Below are 14,172 nucleotides of genomic sequence, written 5' to 3' on the forward strand. Positions count from 1 at the left end.
AGAGTATGACGGCTATGAATCATATTATGCTTTGTGCGTGGGCTTAAAAAAATATTGAGAGTATAAACTTTACTAGAAACATAAGTTTTTTCGTGTTTTTAGAGGATTTAATGCTTAAAAGTTACAATGAAATTATGCAGCTTCAGCCCCTAGCGGTAGTGTTCCACAGGTGGAACGGTGTTCAATAACAATTAAAGAAAGTCTTACAGAAGCTTCTTTATTTGGAGTTCATCAGAATCATATCATTGGTGCAGATGTATGAATGATCTTTGTACATAAGAGTGAATGTGATTGGTTTATTCTGAACACAGACACACCCCTTAAACCTACAAACCTCACTTCTGGATTAAAATATAAATGATTACCATGTTACAAAGAATGAATATTCTGTGTTTGTGTTACATTTTACAAGTGTTTTGTTTCTCAGGAACGACCTCTTTAATGACACTATAAGGAGTAATCCTGCTGAAATGAAACACTTTGTCTATAAGATCATTAATCATTCAATTTGTACTTGTTACTGACCATAAAACACCAGATACATGTTATTGTGGATCACACAACCTCGCTTTTGACAGAAGACTAAGTGTAAACCCAGCGTATAGAGGCTGAGTGAATGTGGTGTGGACTCTGTGGAGGAGCTTCATGGTGTGAGAGACACTGTAGAAGGACAGAGTTCCTGCACTGTGATCCACATACACTCCTATTCTGGGGGATGATGGAACTCTGAGATCAGTCATAATGTTGTTGTGATAGAAGAGAGAAGAAGAAGAAGGTGAACATTCCAGACTAAAGGACTGTTTGTTGCGTCCAAGCCGACACTCATCACCCCGTCCTTTCCTCCTGATGTCTTTATATGAGACTGATATGGACACAATACCATCACCGCTCCACTCCACCTCCCAGTAACTGCGTCCACACACACTCTCCTTACACAACACCTGCCACCAGGTGTCAAATCTCTCTGGATGATCAGAGTACTTCTGTTGTCTCATACTGACTGTCATGGCTCTGTTCTTCTCAGACAGTATGAGGTTATAATGTGTCGTGTTGGGATCCAGAGTCAGAGAACAGAAATCTAAAAATAAAAGAGAAAAACAAACTGAACAATGTGAACATGTTGGGTTTAATTCACAAAATACTGTGCTGTATATTTATGTGTTGTGTGTGTATATGTGTGTGTGTGTGTGTGTGTGTGTTATACATTTCAGGAACTCTTCTCTGTTCTGTGGCTCTGGTGGTGAAATGATCTGAACTGCTGCAGCTGTGGCGAGAAAAATGGAAATGAAGATCATCAGGTTGTGTAAACGATGGAAACAGATGAAAGTGATGAAGTCAGTTTATTCATCTGAAATCAGTATTTTACTTCAAAGTGTCAGGTGAGTAAACTGGAGCAGAAAAGTAAGCAGGAGCATCGCTAAGAAATAACACTTCACAGAGCTAGAAAAGACGTCCATCATTGTGTTTCTCCAGCAGGAGCAGCTCCTCTTACCATGTGGACGGATTTTGTTGAATTCCTCCTCACAGAATTCCTCCTCACAGAATTCCTCCAGTATCTTCTTCAGATCTGAGAGAAAATTCCTCACTCCATCAAATGACAGATGTTGAGAGACCCTGATGCTGGACGTGTCCAAGTCTGGTCTATCTAATAGAGGAGACTGATGTCCAGAAGCTAAAGCCTACAGAGAAGAAATGAGATGAAAGACACACTTGTGATGTCAGACAGGGACATTTATTGCTGCTTTAATGAGAGGTGTTTTAGAGAGTGTGAGGAACAGCTGACTCTGTAGATCAGACAGTGTGTGTTACCTGGAGGAAATGGATGTGATCGTGTGTGTGTGAAAGCTTCTCCATCTCAGTGACTCTCCTCTGAAGATCATCAATCTCCTGCTCCAGTTGCTTCAGGAGTCGTTCAGCTCGACTCAGTTCAGCCTTCTCCTGAGCTCTGATCATCTCCGTCACCTCCGAGCGCTTTTTCTCCATGAAGCTGATCAGCTCAGTAAAGATCCTCTCATTGTCCTCCACTGCTGTCTGTGCACTGAGCTGTTAGGAGACACACAACATATGAAGGTCCATTTAAAGCTCATCTCTCATTCTCTCTCTTACTGGGACTCTAAATGTCTCCATGTTGTCCATGTTGTGTGTGTTTCTAGGAGCAGCTCTGTCTCTGCTCACTGCTCACCTTTATAGTGTTCACAGTCTGTTTCAGCTCCTGCACCTTCTTCTGCTTCTCCTGGAGTCTCTGCTGGAATTTCATCTGCTCCTGATTTAACTCACCCTGAGGACACATCAGTTACTTTGAACTCTTGTTGAAGTTAATTAATTTACTTTATTAGTTCTTACAGCACAATGTTTAATCACCCGGCAGCACAGTGTTGATGAATTCTGTTTGGTTACAAACTGATTAGTAAAGCTACTACTTTCAGTTTAATACAAATCCATTTGTTCTGTAGATTTCATCTGTGTGTGTGTGTGTGTGTGTGTGTGTGTGTGTGTGTATTCACCTGCCTCACCCTATCACTGGAATTTTTAATAACTGATCTGACTGGATTGTGATCATCACTGCATAGAAACGTAATTCTCTGTTGTTCAGAATACATTCAGTTTAATAAACTTTTACAGAATCATTCTGATTAATACATAAATTGAAATAAAAGTCATAGTTTATTTAAAATCATATAACTAAAGGACCTGTTTGTAGACAGGAAACTATCATCAAGATTATTTAACTGTGGAAAACTTTCTCACCTGTTTCTCAGCTGTTCCTGCTGTAACTGATACAGCTTTGTGGCCTTTATGTTTATCCAACAGGCACAAAGAGCAAATACATCTCTGATCAGTACGACAGAAGATCTTCAGAACTTCATCATGTTCAGAGCAGATCTTCTCTTGTAGATTTCCAGAGGCTTCCATTAATGTGTGTTTTTTCAAAGCAGGAATTTCAAGATGAGGTTTGAGATGAGTTTCACAAAATGAAGCCACACACACCACACAGAACTTGACGGCTTTATGTTTTCTCCCGGTGCAGAAATCACACTCCACATCTCCAGGTCTAGGGTAACAGTGAGCAGGAGAAGCAGCTTGGACTTCAGTCTTCTTCTTCAGTTTCTCCACCACTTCAGCCAGCATGTTGTTTCTGCGTAGAACAGGCCTTGGAGTGAAAGTGTCTCTGCACTCAGGACAGCTGTAGACGTCCTTCTGATCCTCCTGATCCCAGCAGCCATTAATACACACCTTACAGAAACTGTGACCACAGGGGATAGTTACTGGATCCTTTAGGAGATCCAGACACACTGGACAGCTGAACTGATGCTGATCTACTGAAATACTCGCCTCAGCCATTTTCCTGAACTCACAGAGAGAGTGTGAGAACGAAAGATCACTCATTTCATTTTCTGTTTATTAAGGGAGAGAAACTTCCTGGTTCTGGGTGGCAGAGAAAAAGGGGGTGTGGAGAGAGAGAGAGAGAGAGAGAGAGAGAGAGAGAGAGAGAGAGAGAGAGAGAGAGAGAGAGAGAGAGTGAGTGTGTGTGTGTGTGTGTGTGTGTGTGTGTGTGTGTGTGTGTGTGTGTGTGTGTGTCAATCAGAGCTTTCATTTTCTGTGAAATAATGGCGAGAGACTTCCTGGTCCTGGGTGGCAGAGAAAAGCGGTTGAGAGAGAGAGAGGGAGAGAGAGAGAGAGAGAACACATGGTTGCATAAGTATCTTTTTGATCACTTGCTAAGCTTTAAGCAATACTGTACACTGATGACCTGTAACATTATAACCACCCACATAATATCATCCATTCTTTCCTCATGCCTCTAAAACAGCTTTGAGCCATCAAGGTCTAAACTCCACAAGACCTCTTAAAGAGTGCTGTGGTATTAAAGTTCATGTAAGTTGAGAGTTGGAGTCTCCATGGATGAGTGACCTTGGTCTGTAGCAGTGTTTAGGTAGATTGTACAAATTAAAATAACCTCCACATGAACTCCAGGATCCAAGGTTTCCCAGTAGAACATTACCCAGATCATAACCCTGCCTCTGCCCACTCATCTTCTTTCCAAATTTTATCCAGTTTTCATCTTTTAGAAGGTAACTGCATCAGTGAGCCTTGAGCTCCATGACCCTGTCACGGGTTCTCTGGATGTTCTTATAATCCTCTCCTGCTGTGTAACCTCCAAACTGTTCCATTGCTGCTTTCATGAAGATCTAAAAAAAAAACCCAAGCTGCTTTTACACCATTGCCTTCACACGGATTAGTACCTTGCTGCTGTTCCACACAATCACCAGAGGAGGGAGGAAAAGATAAAAAATTATTAGTGCTTAAGGAGATACAGTGAGATCATACGAGGTGTATGATCTCACTGTATCTCCTTCAGCACAAATAATTATTAGTGCCTTCAGCACTAATACTTCACGGGGAATGCAGAATTTTAGATGTTTGAGTATGACAGGAAACTTTTATTATGTGTGTGTGTGTGTGTGTGTGTGTGTGTGTGTGTGTGTGTGTGTGTGTGTGTGTGTGTGTGTGTGTGTGTGCGTGTGAAGCTTGTTGGTAGATCAGATTTTGCCCGCAGCTGGACAAATGCATATAACAAGTGTGAAATATTTACAATTGAGTAGCTTTTGTTTTTTCTGGAGGCCTAATGAAATGAAATGCCCAATTGTGTGTGTGTTTGTGTGTGTTTGTGTGTGCATGTGTGTGTGGTGTGTGTGTGTTTTAGGTGTGTGTGTTAGTGGACATTTTATGCGTGCATTTTCATGTCTCTATGTATGTTCATTGTGCTGAAAAGGGCAAAAGTGTGACCTAATGCCCCCCTAATTGTGTCCGGGTCAAAATGACCCAGGAGGATCCAATCCGCATAGTATATACTGGTCTGAACACATAGTTCAACGAAAATAGACATTAATTCATAGTTCATAATTTGGAACAATCCTGGTATATTTCAGGCAAATATGTGTAAGAAAACACAAGTTATGACACATTAAACTTTCATTAAACCTTTCAGCTGGGTCAAATAGTCCGAAGGAAAATAGGAAGGTTAAACGAGTAGTTTAAAGGAGTCGGATCACCAGAGTGAAACATTACACCCATGTTGACGTAGGGAGAGGAGACTTTGTTCCTCCCTGCTCTGAAGAGGTGGAGTTTCTCTCCTCGGTTGTTCCCGTTGTTAGGGAAGAGTCTAATCGTTAGGGAATGATTCTTCTTGGTGTTTGTGCTTGTTTATATTGCAGGCATTAATAATGCGCGGTGCAGCATGAATCGGCAACAGGATGCACGGGGAGTGATACTGACCGGGTACATCAGCAACAGCCAGGCTGCTTTCTTTCCTGTGTGAGCGCCTGCTGCGAGCTCCGGGGATGAGCCTGAAGCTCCAGGACCGAGGTGAGTGAGCTCCTCTGAAATAAACCTTATTTATGGGAGGACAGGAGTAAAGGACAAAGTCCAACTCAGGACAAAGGACAAAGTTCTGAGACTCTTTCTGTAAATGAGACAGAGTTCTGGCTATGGGTTGAGACAGGGATCATTTAGAAATTAATATATTAAGCACAATAAATACTCTTTCATTCAGGGACTGTTTGATTTTAATAGCTGGGACTGTACCATTGTTTGTCCTTGTCTGATTTAAATATGCAGATTCTCACTCCTGTCAGTAGGTGCTTTATCCAGAGAACAATGGCTGTGGATCCAGAGTCTGTCCCGGGAACACTGGACACGGGAAGGAATACCCGGGACTCCATTTCATCACAGTTCACACTAAATACATACCCCGGGGCAGTTTAGTGTTGACAGTTTGTGATGTGTTGTGTATATGATGTTGGAGAAAAGCGAGAAACCAGGAGCAAATCACACAGGGAGTGCATGTAATGCTCAGTAATAATCCAGACAATAATCCAATCTCAGATTTAATCCAGAGCCCCTGGTGTAGCTTTAAGTGTTATTATAAAATGTAATTTCATACTAATACATATGAGGTGACTGTAGGTTGTTACTTTGCCATGCCATTTCATTTTACCTCTCCAATCAACCTTCTCATCATTGTTATCTACCGCCCTCCTGGTCCCCTAGGAGACTTCCTGGAAGCAATGGACAGACTGCTTAGTGCTTTCCCTTCCAATAGCACCCCTCTGACAGTGCTTGGCGATTTCAACCTCTCGTCTGACAAGCTTCGTCTTCTTCCCTCCTGACTCTTCTGGAATCATTCACTCTGACACTCAACATCTATGTCCCCACACACAAAGGAGGCAATGTCCTGGACCTGGTTTTCACCCATCCTTCTCCAGCTACAGACATGACTGCTACCCCACTACACATCTCCCATCATCACCTGGTATCCTTCACCATGACTCTCCCTATCCTACCTAAAACTAACTCTCACTCCCTCTTTCTTCCCCACTGCAAACTCCACTCTGTCACCCCTTCTTCTGTAGCTTCTGGCACTCTATCTTCTCTTCCTGATTCTGAATCCTTTTCCTCACTACCCTTGAACTCACCCACAGACACTTTCCTATCCTCTCTTTCCTGAACCATGGACTTTCTCTGCCCTTTGTCCAATAAACCCAAGAAAACGTCTTGTTCTGCTTCTTGGCTTTCAGATATGTTGCGTAACAATCGAAGATAGCTAAGATCATCTGAGAGGAAGTGGAAGAAATCACAACTTGATGCAGACCTTGACTCTTACCATACACTCCTGACCAAGTTCTTCTCAGATGTGACTTATGCCAAAACTATTCCTTTTACAAGGAAAAGCTTGAAGCTTTGGCATAAGACCACTGGAATGCTCCACAACATCAGTCTCTTCTCTACTCAACCCCCCGACTCAACCCCCCGACTGTCTTGCAATCCTACTATCTTCCCATTGAATTCACTTCCACTTTGCTGCAGACTATCTTGAAAAAACTTCTGCCCTTCATCTCTAGTATCATCAATGAAGTCATAACAACTGGTCATGTATCAACTACCTTCAAGAGAGCAAGGGCTATTCCCATCCTTAAGAAACCTGCACTGGATCCATCAAATATCAGTAAATACAGACCGGTATTACTTTTCTCGTTTCTTTCTAAAAATCATGAATGCATTGTCTATAACCAATTGTCTTTCTATCTCTCACAGAACAACCACCAAGATCCCAACCAGTCTGGGTTTAAAGCAGCTCATTCCACAGAGACAGCCCTTTTGGATGTCTCTGCGAAACTACATGTTGCTTGATCAGCCAAACTGTCATCTGTCCTCATCCTTGACCTTTCAGCAGCATTTGATACGGACAACCACAAGACTCTCTTGTCCACCCTCAGGAGTCTTGTGATTTGCAGATCAGTGTGGGAATGGTTTGCTTCCTACCTGGAAGGACGCTCATATCAGGTAACATGGAGGGGAGTGACATCTGCTCCATGCAGACTCTCCACTGGCATCCGACAGGGCTCAGTACTTGGTCCTCTTCTTTTCTCCCTGTGTACTCACTCTCTTGGTGAGATTATTTCCTCACATGGGTTCTCTTACCACTGCTATGCTGATGATACACAATTTATCTTCTCTTTCCCACCCTCAGATGCCACAGCTTCTGACCCGATCTCAGCATTACTGGCAGAAATTTCATCATGGATGATTGCTCATCAGTTAAAGCTCAATCCTAGCAAAACTGAACTGCTGTTCATCCCAGGTGATTCATCCCTAGGTCATGATCTTGCTATATCCTTGCACAACGATCTGATCTCCCCTTCAGCCACAACTCGCAACCTTGGGGTAACCATGGACAATCAACTGTCCTTTTTCTCTCATGTTGCTAATGTGACTCGCTCATATCGGTTACTTCTCTACAACATTAGAAGGATTCGCCCATTTTTGTCCACACAGGCTGCTCATGTACTTGTTCAGTCTCTTGTCATTTCTAGACTGGATTACTGCAATTCACTGCTGGCAGGCCTACCTATGAACGCAATCCGTCCTCTGCAAATGATCCAAAATGCAGCTGCTCGGCTTGTTTTCAACCCGCCAAAGTTCTCGCATACCACCCCACTGCTGCGATCCCTCCACTGGCTTCCGTTAGCTGCACGCATCCGATTCAAAACACTGATGCTGGCCTACAAAGCCAAAAATGGACCAGCTTTCTCTTACCTCAAACCCTAATCATTCCTCGCACTACACCCTGCAACCTCCGATCTACCAGCACTGCTCGACTGGTTCCACCATCTCGTCTGGTTCCACCATCTAGTATACTACTAGACTATTCTCTGTTCTGGCACCAAGGTGGTGGAATGAACTTCCCCTAGAGGTCTGGACAGCTGAGTCACTGGCTATTTTCAAGCGGCGATTGAAGACCTACTTATTCAGGAAACACTTCAACTAGCATTCTTTCCTTATCTTTTGCATTAAAAAAAAAAAAACCTTTGACACATTTTCATTGTAACTTTGAACAAATGTTTTAAACTCATGGTATCTTAAGTATGTAACCTAGTGAACCAGCATTAATGTATTCACTGTTAGAGATTTAAGCACTTATGTACGTCGCTGTAAATGTAATCTAAATTACTTTAACGCCACCCTACTGGATCCCCGATTTAAGAGCTTGCCCATGTCATTAATTATGATGTTTCTGGGGTACCTGAAGCAGTTGACAGTGAGACCAGTGGGCAAAAAAGCCTCTTTTATGGCACAATGCACAATCTTGTTAAACCAAAAGCCAAATCTGCCTCATCTGGTGCTATGACCTCCCTCAAGATAGTTGAGAGCTACTTAGCTGAGGACAGCACTGAATCACTGACCTCAGATCCTGCAGTGACCTTCTGGTCAAAAATGATGCAGCCACAGCCAGCCCTGGCTCATGTGGCAATGAAATATCTCACATGTCCCCCAACAAGTGTGTCCTCTGAGAGGATCTTTAGCAAAGCAGGAGATATTGTGTCCCCACATCGTTCCAGACTGCTCCCCTCACATGTGAAGGAGCTTGTGTTCACAAAATACAACATGGAGAAATTTAACTGACAGTATGTTGGCAGAAGATATGTTGTTCCAAGTGAAATATGGTTAAGTTATGGTTAAAATAAAAACATAAAAAATAAATTAATTAAAAACATAATAATAATAATAATAATAATAATAATAATAATAATAATAATAATAAAAAGGATTAAAAACAAACAAAAAAAAAACCTTTGTGTCTGTTTTTTGGCAGACAGTTGACAATAGCATTGCTGTATCTTTTAGTATTATATAGAATACAACTTTTGTTCTGCCAGATCTCCTAGTCAGGGGTTGATAAAGTTTAGTTCTTGGAATTCTGTGCATTAGAAAGAAGTTCTTTCAGAAGAACAGTTCTTTGAAGTATTATTTGTTTTTATCTTGTCTGTTCAGCGTCCTCCAACAAGGATGGGTGGTGGTGGGGTTCATAATGTTCACAATGGTATTTTATTAGTTGTTGGTTTAACCATGGATGAGGTAATGGCTGTTATGTTATTTTCTTTTCAATGACGTTCCTTGTTACATGTTCAAAAACATCAACCAATATTGCATATCCGTAATTATTATAATGAATAAAATTAAGGAATACTTACACTATGATGCAAATTAGAAGTATAAAGCAAAAAAAAAACCTGGATTTTTACACCTATTTTGAATTTTATTTGAATACAAATACATATACAAATACTTTTCCCCCTCAACAAATACAAATACAGATACAAATACCGGCTGCTTTGCACACCCCTAGTAGAGATCATTACAGTAGTCAATCCTCGAGCTAATGAAGGCATGTATATCTTTTTCAAGGTCAGCTTGGGACAAGAATGATTTGACCTTACTGAGTAGTCTTAGCTGGTAAAAGTTCGCCTTCACTACTGCACTGATCTGTTTATCAAATTGCATACTGTACTTTTGTCAAAAATAACACCCAGGTTACGCACAGTAGGTGCAAACTGAGGTGTTAGAGGACCAAAACTAAGGGAACTGCTGGGTGAATCCGGGCTAAACAGGATGTATTCAGTCTTTTCTTCATTCAGATGAAGGAAGTTCTGGGAAAGCCACTGTTTGAAATCTGGAAGGCAATTATGGAGCGGGTCCAATGCAGAACGATTACTCAGAATCACAGTAAGATAGATTTGGAGGTCATCAGCATAGAAATGAAATTGAACATTGTGATTGGAGATGAGTTGACCAAGTGGCAGCATATAGAGTGAGAACAGAATAGGACCAAGAATAGATCCTTGAGGCACACCAGATGACAGAGGAACAACAGAGGAAGAATAATCATTAAGCATTGCTGAAAAAGTTCTGTTAGTGATATATGATGAGAACTAATTTAGCACCGCACCCTGCAGACCAACAACATGTTGAAGACGAGAGATGAGGATGGCATGATCCATGGTGATGTGCTGTGGTATTAAAATTCATCCTCTGCAAATGATCCAAAATGCAGCTTCACAGATTATTTTCAACCTGCAAAATTCTCACATACCACCCTGCTGAGATCCCTCCACTGGCTTCCAGTAGCTGCACGCATCAGATTCAAAACACTGATGCTTACCCACAAAGCCAAAAATAGACCAGCTCCCTCTTACCTCAAAGCTCTCAGCACTCCTCACACTGAGAGCTACCAGCACTGCTCCACTGGTCTCACTATTTCTCAGGGTAAGGGGTAAGTATACTACAAGACTCTTTTCTGTTCTGGCAATGAGGTGGTGGAATTTCCTGGTGTTGTTTCCTAGTGGTGTTTCCTCTCTCTCTCTCTCTCTCTCTCTCTCTCTCTCTCTCTCTCTCTCTCTCTCTCTCTCTCTCTCTCTCTCCCCTCATATTTGTGTCAGGAGATTATACATGTAAATATACCATCGAATGAATACACGATTTAAAGAAAGTCCTACAAAAGCTTCTTTATTTGGAGTTCATCAGAATCATATCATTGGTGCAGATGTATGAATGATCTTTGTACATAAGAGTGAATGTGATTGGTTTATTCTGAACACAGACACACCCCTTAAACCTACAAACCTCACTTCTGGATTAAAATAAAAATGATTACCATGTTACAAAGAATGAATATTCTGTGTTTGTGTTACATTTCACAAGTGTTTTGTTTCTCAGGAACGACCTCTTTAATGACACTATAATGAGTAATCCTGCTGAAATGAAACCCTTTGTCTATAAGATCATTAATGATTCAATTTGTACTTGTTACTGACCATAAAACACCAGATACATGTTATTGTGGATCACACAACCTCACTTTTGACAGGAGACTAAGTGTAAACCCAGCATATAGAGGCTGAGTGAATGTGGTGAGGAATCTGTGGAGGAGCTTCATGGTGTGAGAGACGTTGTAGAAGGACAGAGTTCCTGCCCTGTGATCCACATACACTCCTATTCTGGAGGATGATGGACCTCTGACATCAGTCATAATGTTGTCATGATAGAAAGAGAGAGATCTAGAAGAACAACGCAGACTCCATGACTGTTTGTTGCGTCCAAACACACACTCAGTACCATCACCTTTCCTCCTGATGTCTTTATATGAGACTGATATGGATACACCATAATCACCGCTCCACTCCACCTCCCAGTAACTGCGTCCACACACACTCTCCTTACACAACACCTGCCACCAGGTGTCAAATCTCTCTGGATGATCAGAGTACTGCTGTTTTCTCTTACTGACTGTCACCACTCTGTTCTTCTCAGACAGAATGAGGTTATAATGTGACGTGTTGTAATCCAGAGTCAGAGAACAGAAATCTAAAATAAAAGGGAAAAACAAACTGAACAATGTGAACATGTTGGGTTTAATTCACAGAATACTGTATATTCATATGAATTGTGTGTGTGTGTGTGTGTGTGTGTGTGTGTGTGTGTGTGTGTGTGTGTGTGTGTGTGTATATGTGTGTTATACATTTCAGAAACTCTTCTCTGTTCTGTGGATCTGGTGGTGAAATGATCTGAACTGCTGCAGCTGTGGAGAGAAAATTGAAGAAAAAAATCAGGTTGTGTAAAAGATGGAAACAGTTGAAAGTGATGAAGTCAGTTTATTCATTTAAAATCGGTATTTTACTTCTAAGTGTCAGGTGAGCAAACTGGAGCAGAAAAGTAAGCAGGAGCATCGCTAAGAAATAACACTTCAGGGAGCGAGTAAAGACGTCCATCATTGTGTATCTCCAGCAGGAGCAGCTCCTCTTACCATGTGGAGGGATTTTGTTTAATTCCTCTTCACAGAATTCCTCCAGTCTCTTCTTCAGTTCTGAGAGAGAATTCCTCACTCCATCAAATGACAGATGTTGAGGGACACTGATGCTGGACGTGTCAAATTCTGGTTTGTTTAATAGAGGAGACTGAGGTCCAGAAGCTAAAGCCTACAGAGAAGAAATGAGATGAAAGACACACTTGTGATGTCAGACAGGGACATTTATTGCTGCTTTAATGAGAGGTGTTTTAGAGAGTGTGAGGAACATCTGACTCTGTAGATCATACAGCGTGTGTTACCTGGAGGAAATGGATGTGATCGTGTGTGTGTGAAAGCTTCTCCATCTCAGTGAGTCTCCTCTGAAGATCATCAATCTCCTGCTCCAGTTGCTCCAGGAGTCGTTCAGTTCGACTCAGTTCAGCCTTCTCCTGAGCTCTGATCATCTCCGTCACCTCCGAGCGCTTTTTCTCCATGGAGCTGATCATCTCAGTAAAGATGATCTCATTGTCCTCCACTGCTGTCTGTGCACTGAGCTGTTAGGAGACACACAACACATGAAGGTCCATTTAAAGCTCATCTCTCATTCTCTCTCTTACTGGGACTCTAAATGTCTCCATGTTGTCCATGTTGTGTGTGTTTCTAGGAGCAGCTCTGTCTCTGCTCACTGCTCACCTTTATAGTGTCCACAGCCTGTTTCAGCTCCTGCACCTTCTTCTGCTTCTCCTGGTGTCTCTGCTGGAACTTCATCTGCTGCTCCTTTAACTCACTCTGAGGACACATATGATGTTATAAATAATGTGCAGAGAAATATTATTGACAGTTAAAGGGTTAAAGTTCACTACTGTCTTGTTCAGATTAGTTTAAGCTGTAAAATGTCTGTTGGCCGAGTGAAGGTTCACTCATCTGATCTGTTTATGACGAACGCTGAGTAAAGATATGTTTACTGAATACATTTATTTTACTTAACTCTTCAATCACAAGTTTAATCTTGTAACTGACCAAATACTAATCTTTGTATATTAAACTTTTTGTATTATGTTTCTAATGTTCTGTGAAGCTGCTATGAGACAACGTCCATTGTTAAAAGCTCTATACAAATAAATTTGAATTGAATTGAACCAAAGCTGCTGAATCTAAATGAGAAATATCACTCGGATGAGTTCTCACCTGTTTCTCAGCTCTTCCTGCTGTAACTGATGCAACGTCGTGTCCTTTATGTTTATCCAACAGGCACAAAGAGCAAATACATCTCTGATCAGTACGACAGAAGATCTTCAGAACTTCATCATGTTCAGAGCAGATCTTCTCTTGTAGATTTCCAGAGGCTTCCATTAATGTGTGTTTTTTTAAAGCAGGAATTTCAAGATGAGGTTTGAGATGAGTTTCACAAAACGAAGCCACACACACCAGACAAGACTTGACGGCTCTGTATTTTCTCCTGGTGCAGAAATCACACTCCACATCTCCAGGTCCAGCGTAACAGTGAGCAGGAGAAGCAGCTTGGACTTCAGTCTTCTTCTTCAGTTTCTCCACCACTTCAGCCAGCATGTTGTTTCTGCGTAGAACAGGCCTTGGTGTGAAAGTGTCTCTGCACTGAGGACAGCTGTAGATGCCCTTCTGATCCTCCTTATCCCAGTGACTATTAATACAAATCTTACAGAAACTGTGACCACAGGAGAGAGTCACCGGATCCTTCAGGAGATCCAGACACACTGAACAAATGAACTGATCATGATCTACTGAAATACTCGCCTCAGTCATTTTTCTGAACTCACAGAGAGAGAGAGAGAGAGAGAGAGAGAGAGAGAGAGAGAGAGTCACTCAGAGCATTTTCTGTGAAATAAGGGAGAGAGACTTCCTGGTTCTGGGTGGCAGAGAAAAGGGGTGGAGAGAGCGGGAGAGAGAGAGCAAGAGAGAGAGAGAGAGAGAGAGAGCAGGAGAGAGAGAGAGAAAGATTTTGAACACATGGTTGCATAAGTATCTTTTTGATACTGAAGATCTCTAACTTGCTAAGCTTTAAGCTATAG

The 14,172-nt window shown here is 41.7% G+C and overlaps 1 protein-coding gene across 1 annotated transcript; it reads right to left on the reverse strand.

Annotated features, from left to right (window-relative positions):
* Positions 1-419: 419 nt before the first annotated feature.
* On the reverse strand, positions 420-13,960 carry LOC113643298. Its single transcript, XM_047817966.1, has 14 exons — positions 13,313-13,960; positions 12,818-12,913; positions 12,445-12,678; positions 12,143-12,314; positions 11,858-11,917; positions 11,177-11,703; positions 6,477-6,614; positions 4,115-4,190; positions 2,749-3,395; positions 2,183-2,278; positions 1,810-2,043; positions 1,493-1,679; positions 1,205-1,264; positions 420-1,078 (listed from the first exon to the last, which is right to left on the reverse strand). The coding sequence occupies exons 1-14, from the start codon at positions 13,904-13,906 to the stop codon at positions 546-548; spliced, it is 3,654 nt and encodes a 1,217-aa protein (XP_047673922.1). The 5' UTR covers positions 13,907-13,960; the 3' UTR covers positions 420-545.
* Positions 13,961-14,172: the final 212 nt, after the last annotated feature.

This window comes from Tachysurus fulvidraco, chromosome 9, assembly GCF_022655615.1.
Source record: "Tachysurus fulvidraco isolate hzauxx_2018 chromosome 9, HZAU_PFXX_2.0, whole genome shotgun sequence".
Taxonomy (NCBI): domain Eukaryota; kingdom Metazoa; phylum Chordata; class Actinopteri; order Siluriformes; family Bagridae; genus Tachysurus; species Tachysurus fulvidraco.

Bases quoted from the DNA above. Each gene is read 5' to 3' on its own strand.
- LOC113643298 (XM_047817966.1), bottom strand. From the start codon at position 13,906: ATGACTGAGGCGAGTATTTCAGTAGATCATGATCAGTTCATTTGTTCA. The intron at 1,680-1,809 runs GTAACACACACT...TCTTCTCTGTAG, and splicing joins ATCACATCCATTTCCTCCAG to GCTTTAGCTTCTGGACATCA. The intron at 1,079-1,204 runs GTATAACACACA...TTTTATTTTTAG, and splicing joins CAGAGAAGAGTTCCTGAAAT to ATTTCTGTTCTCTGACTCTG.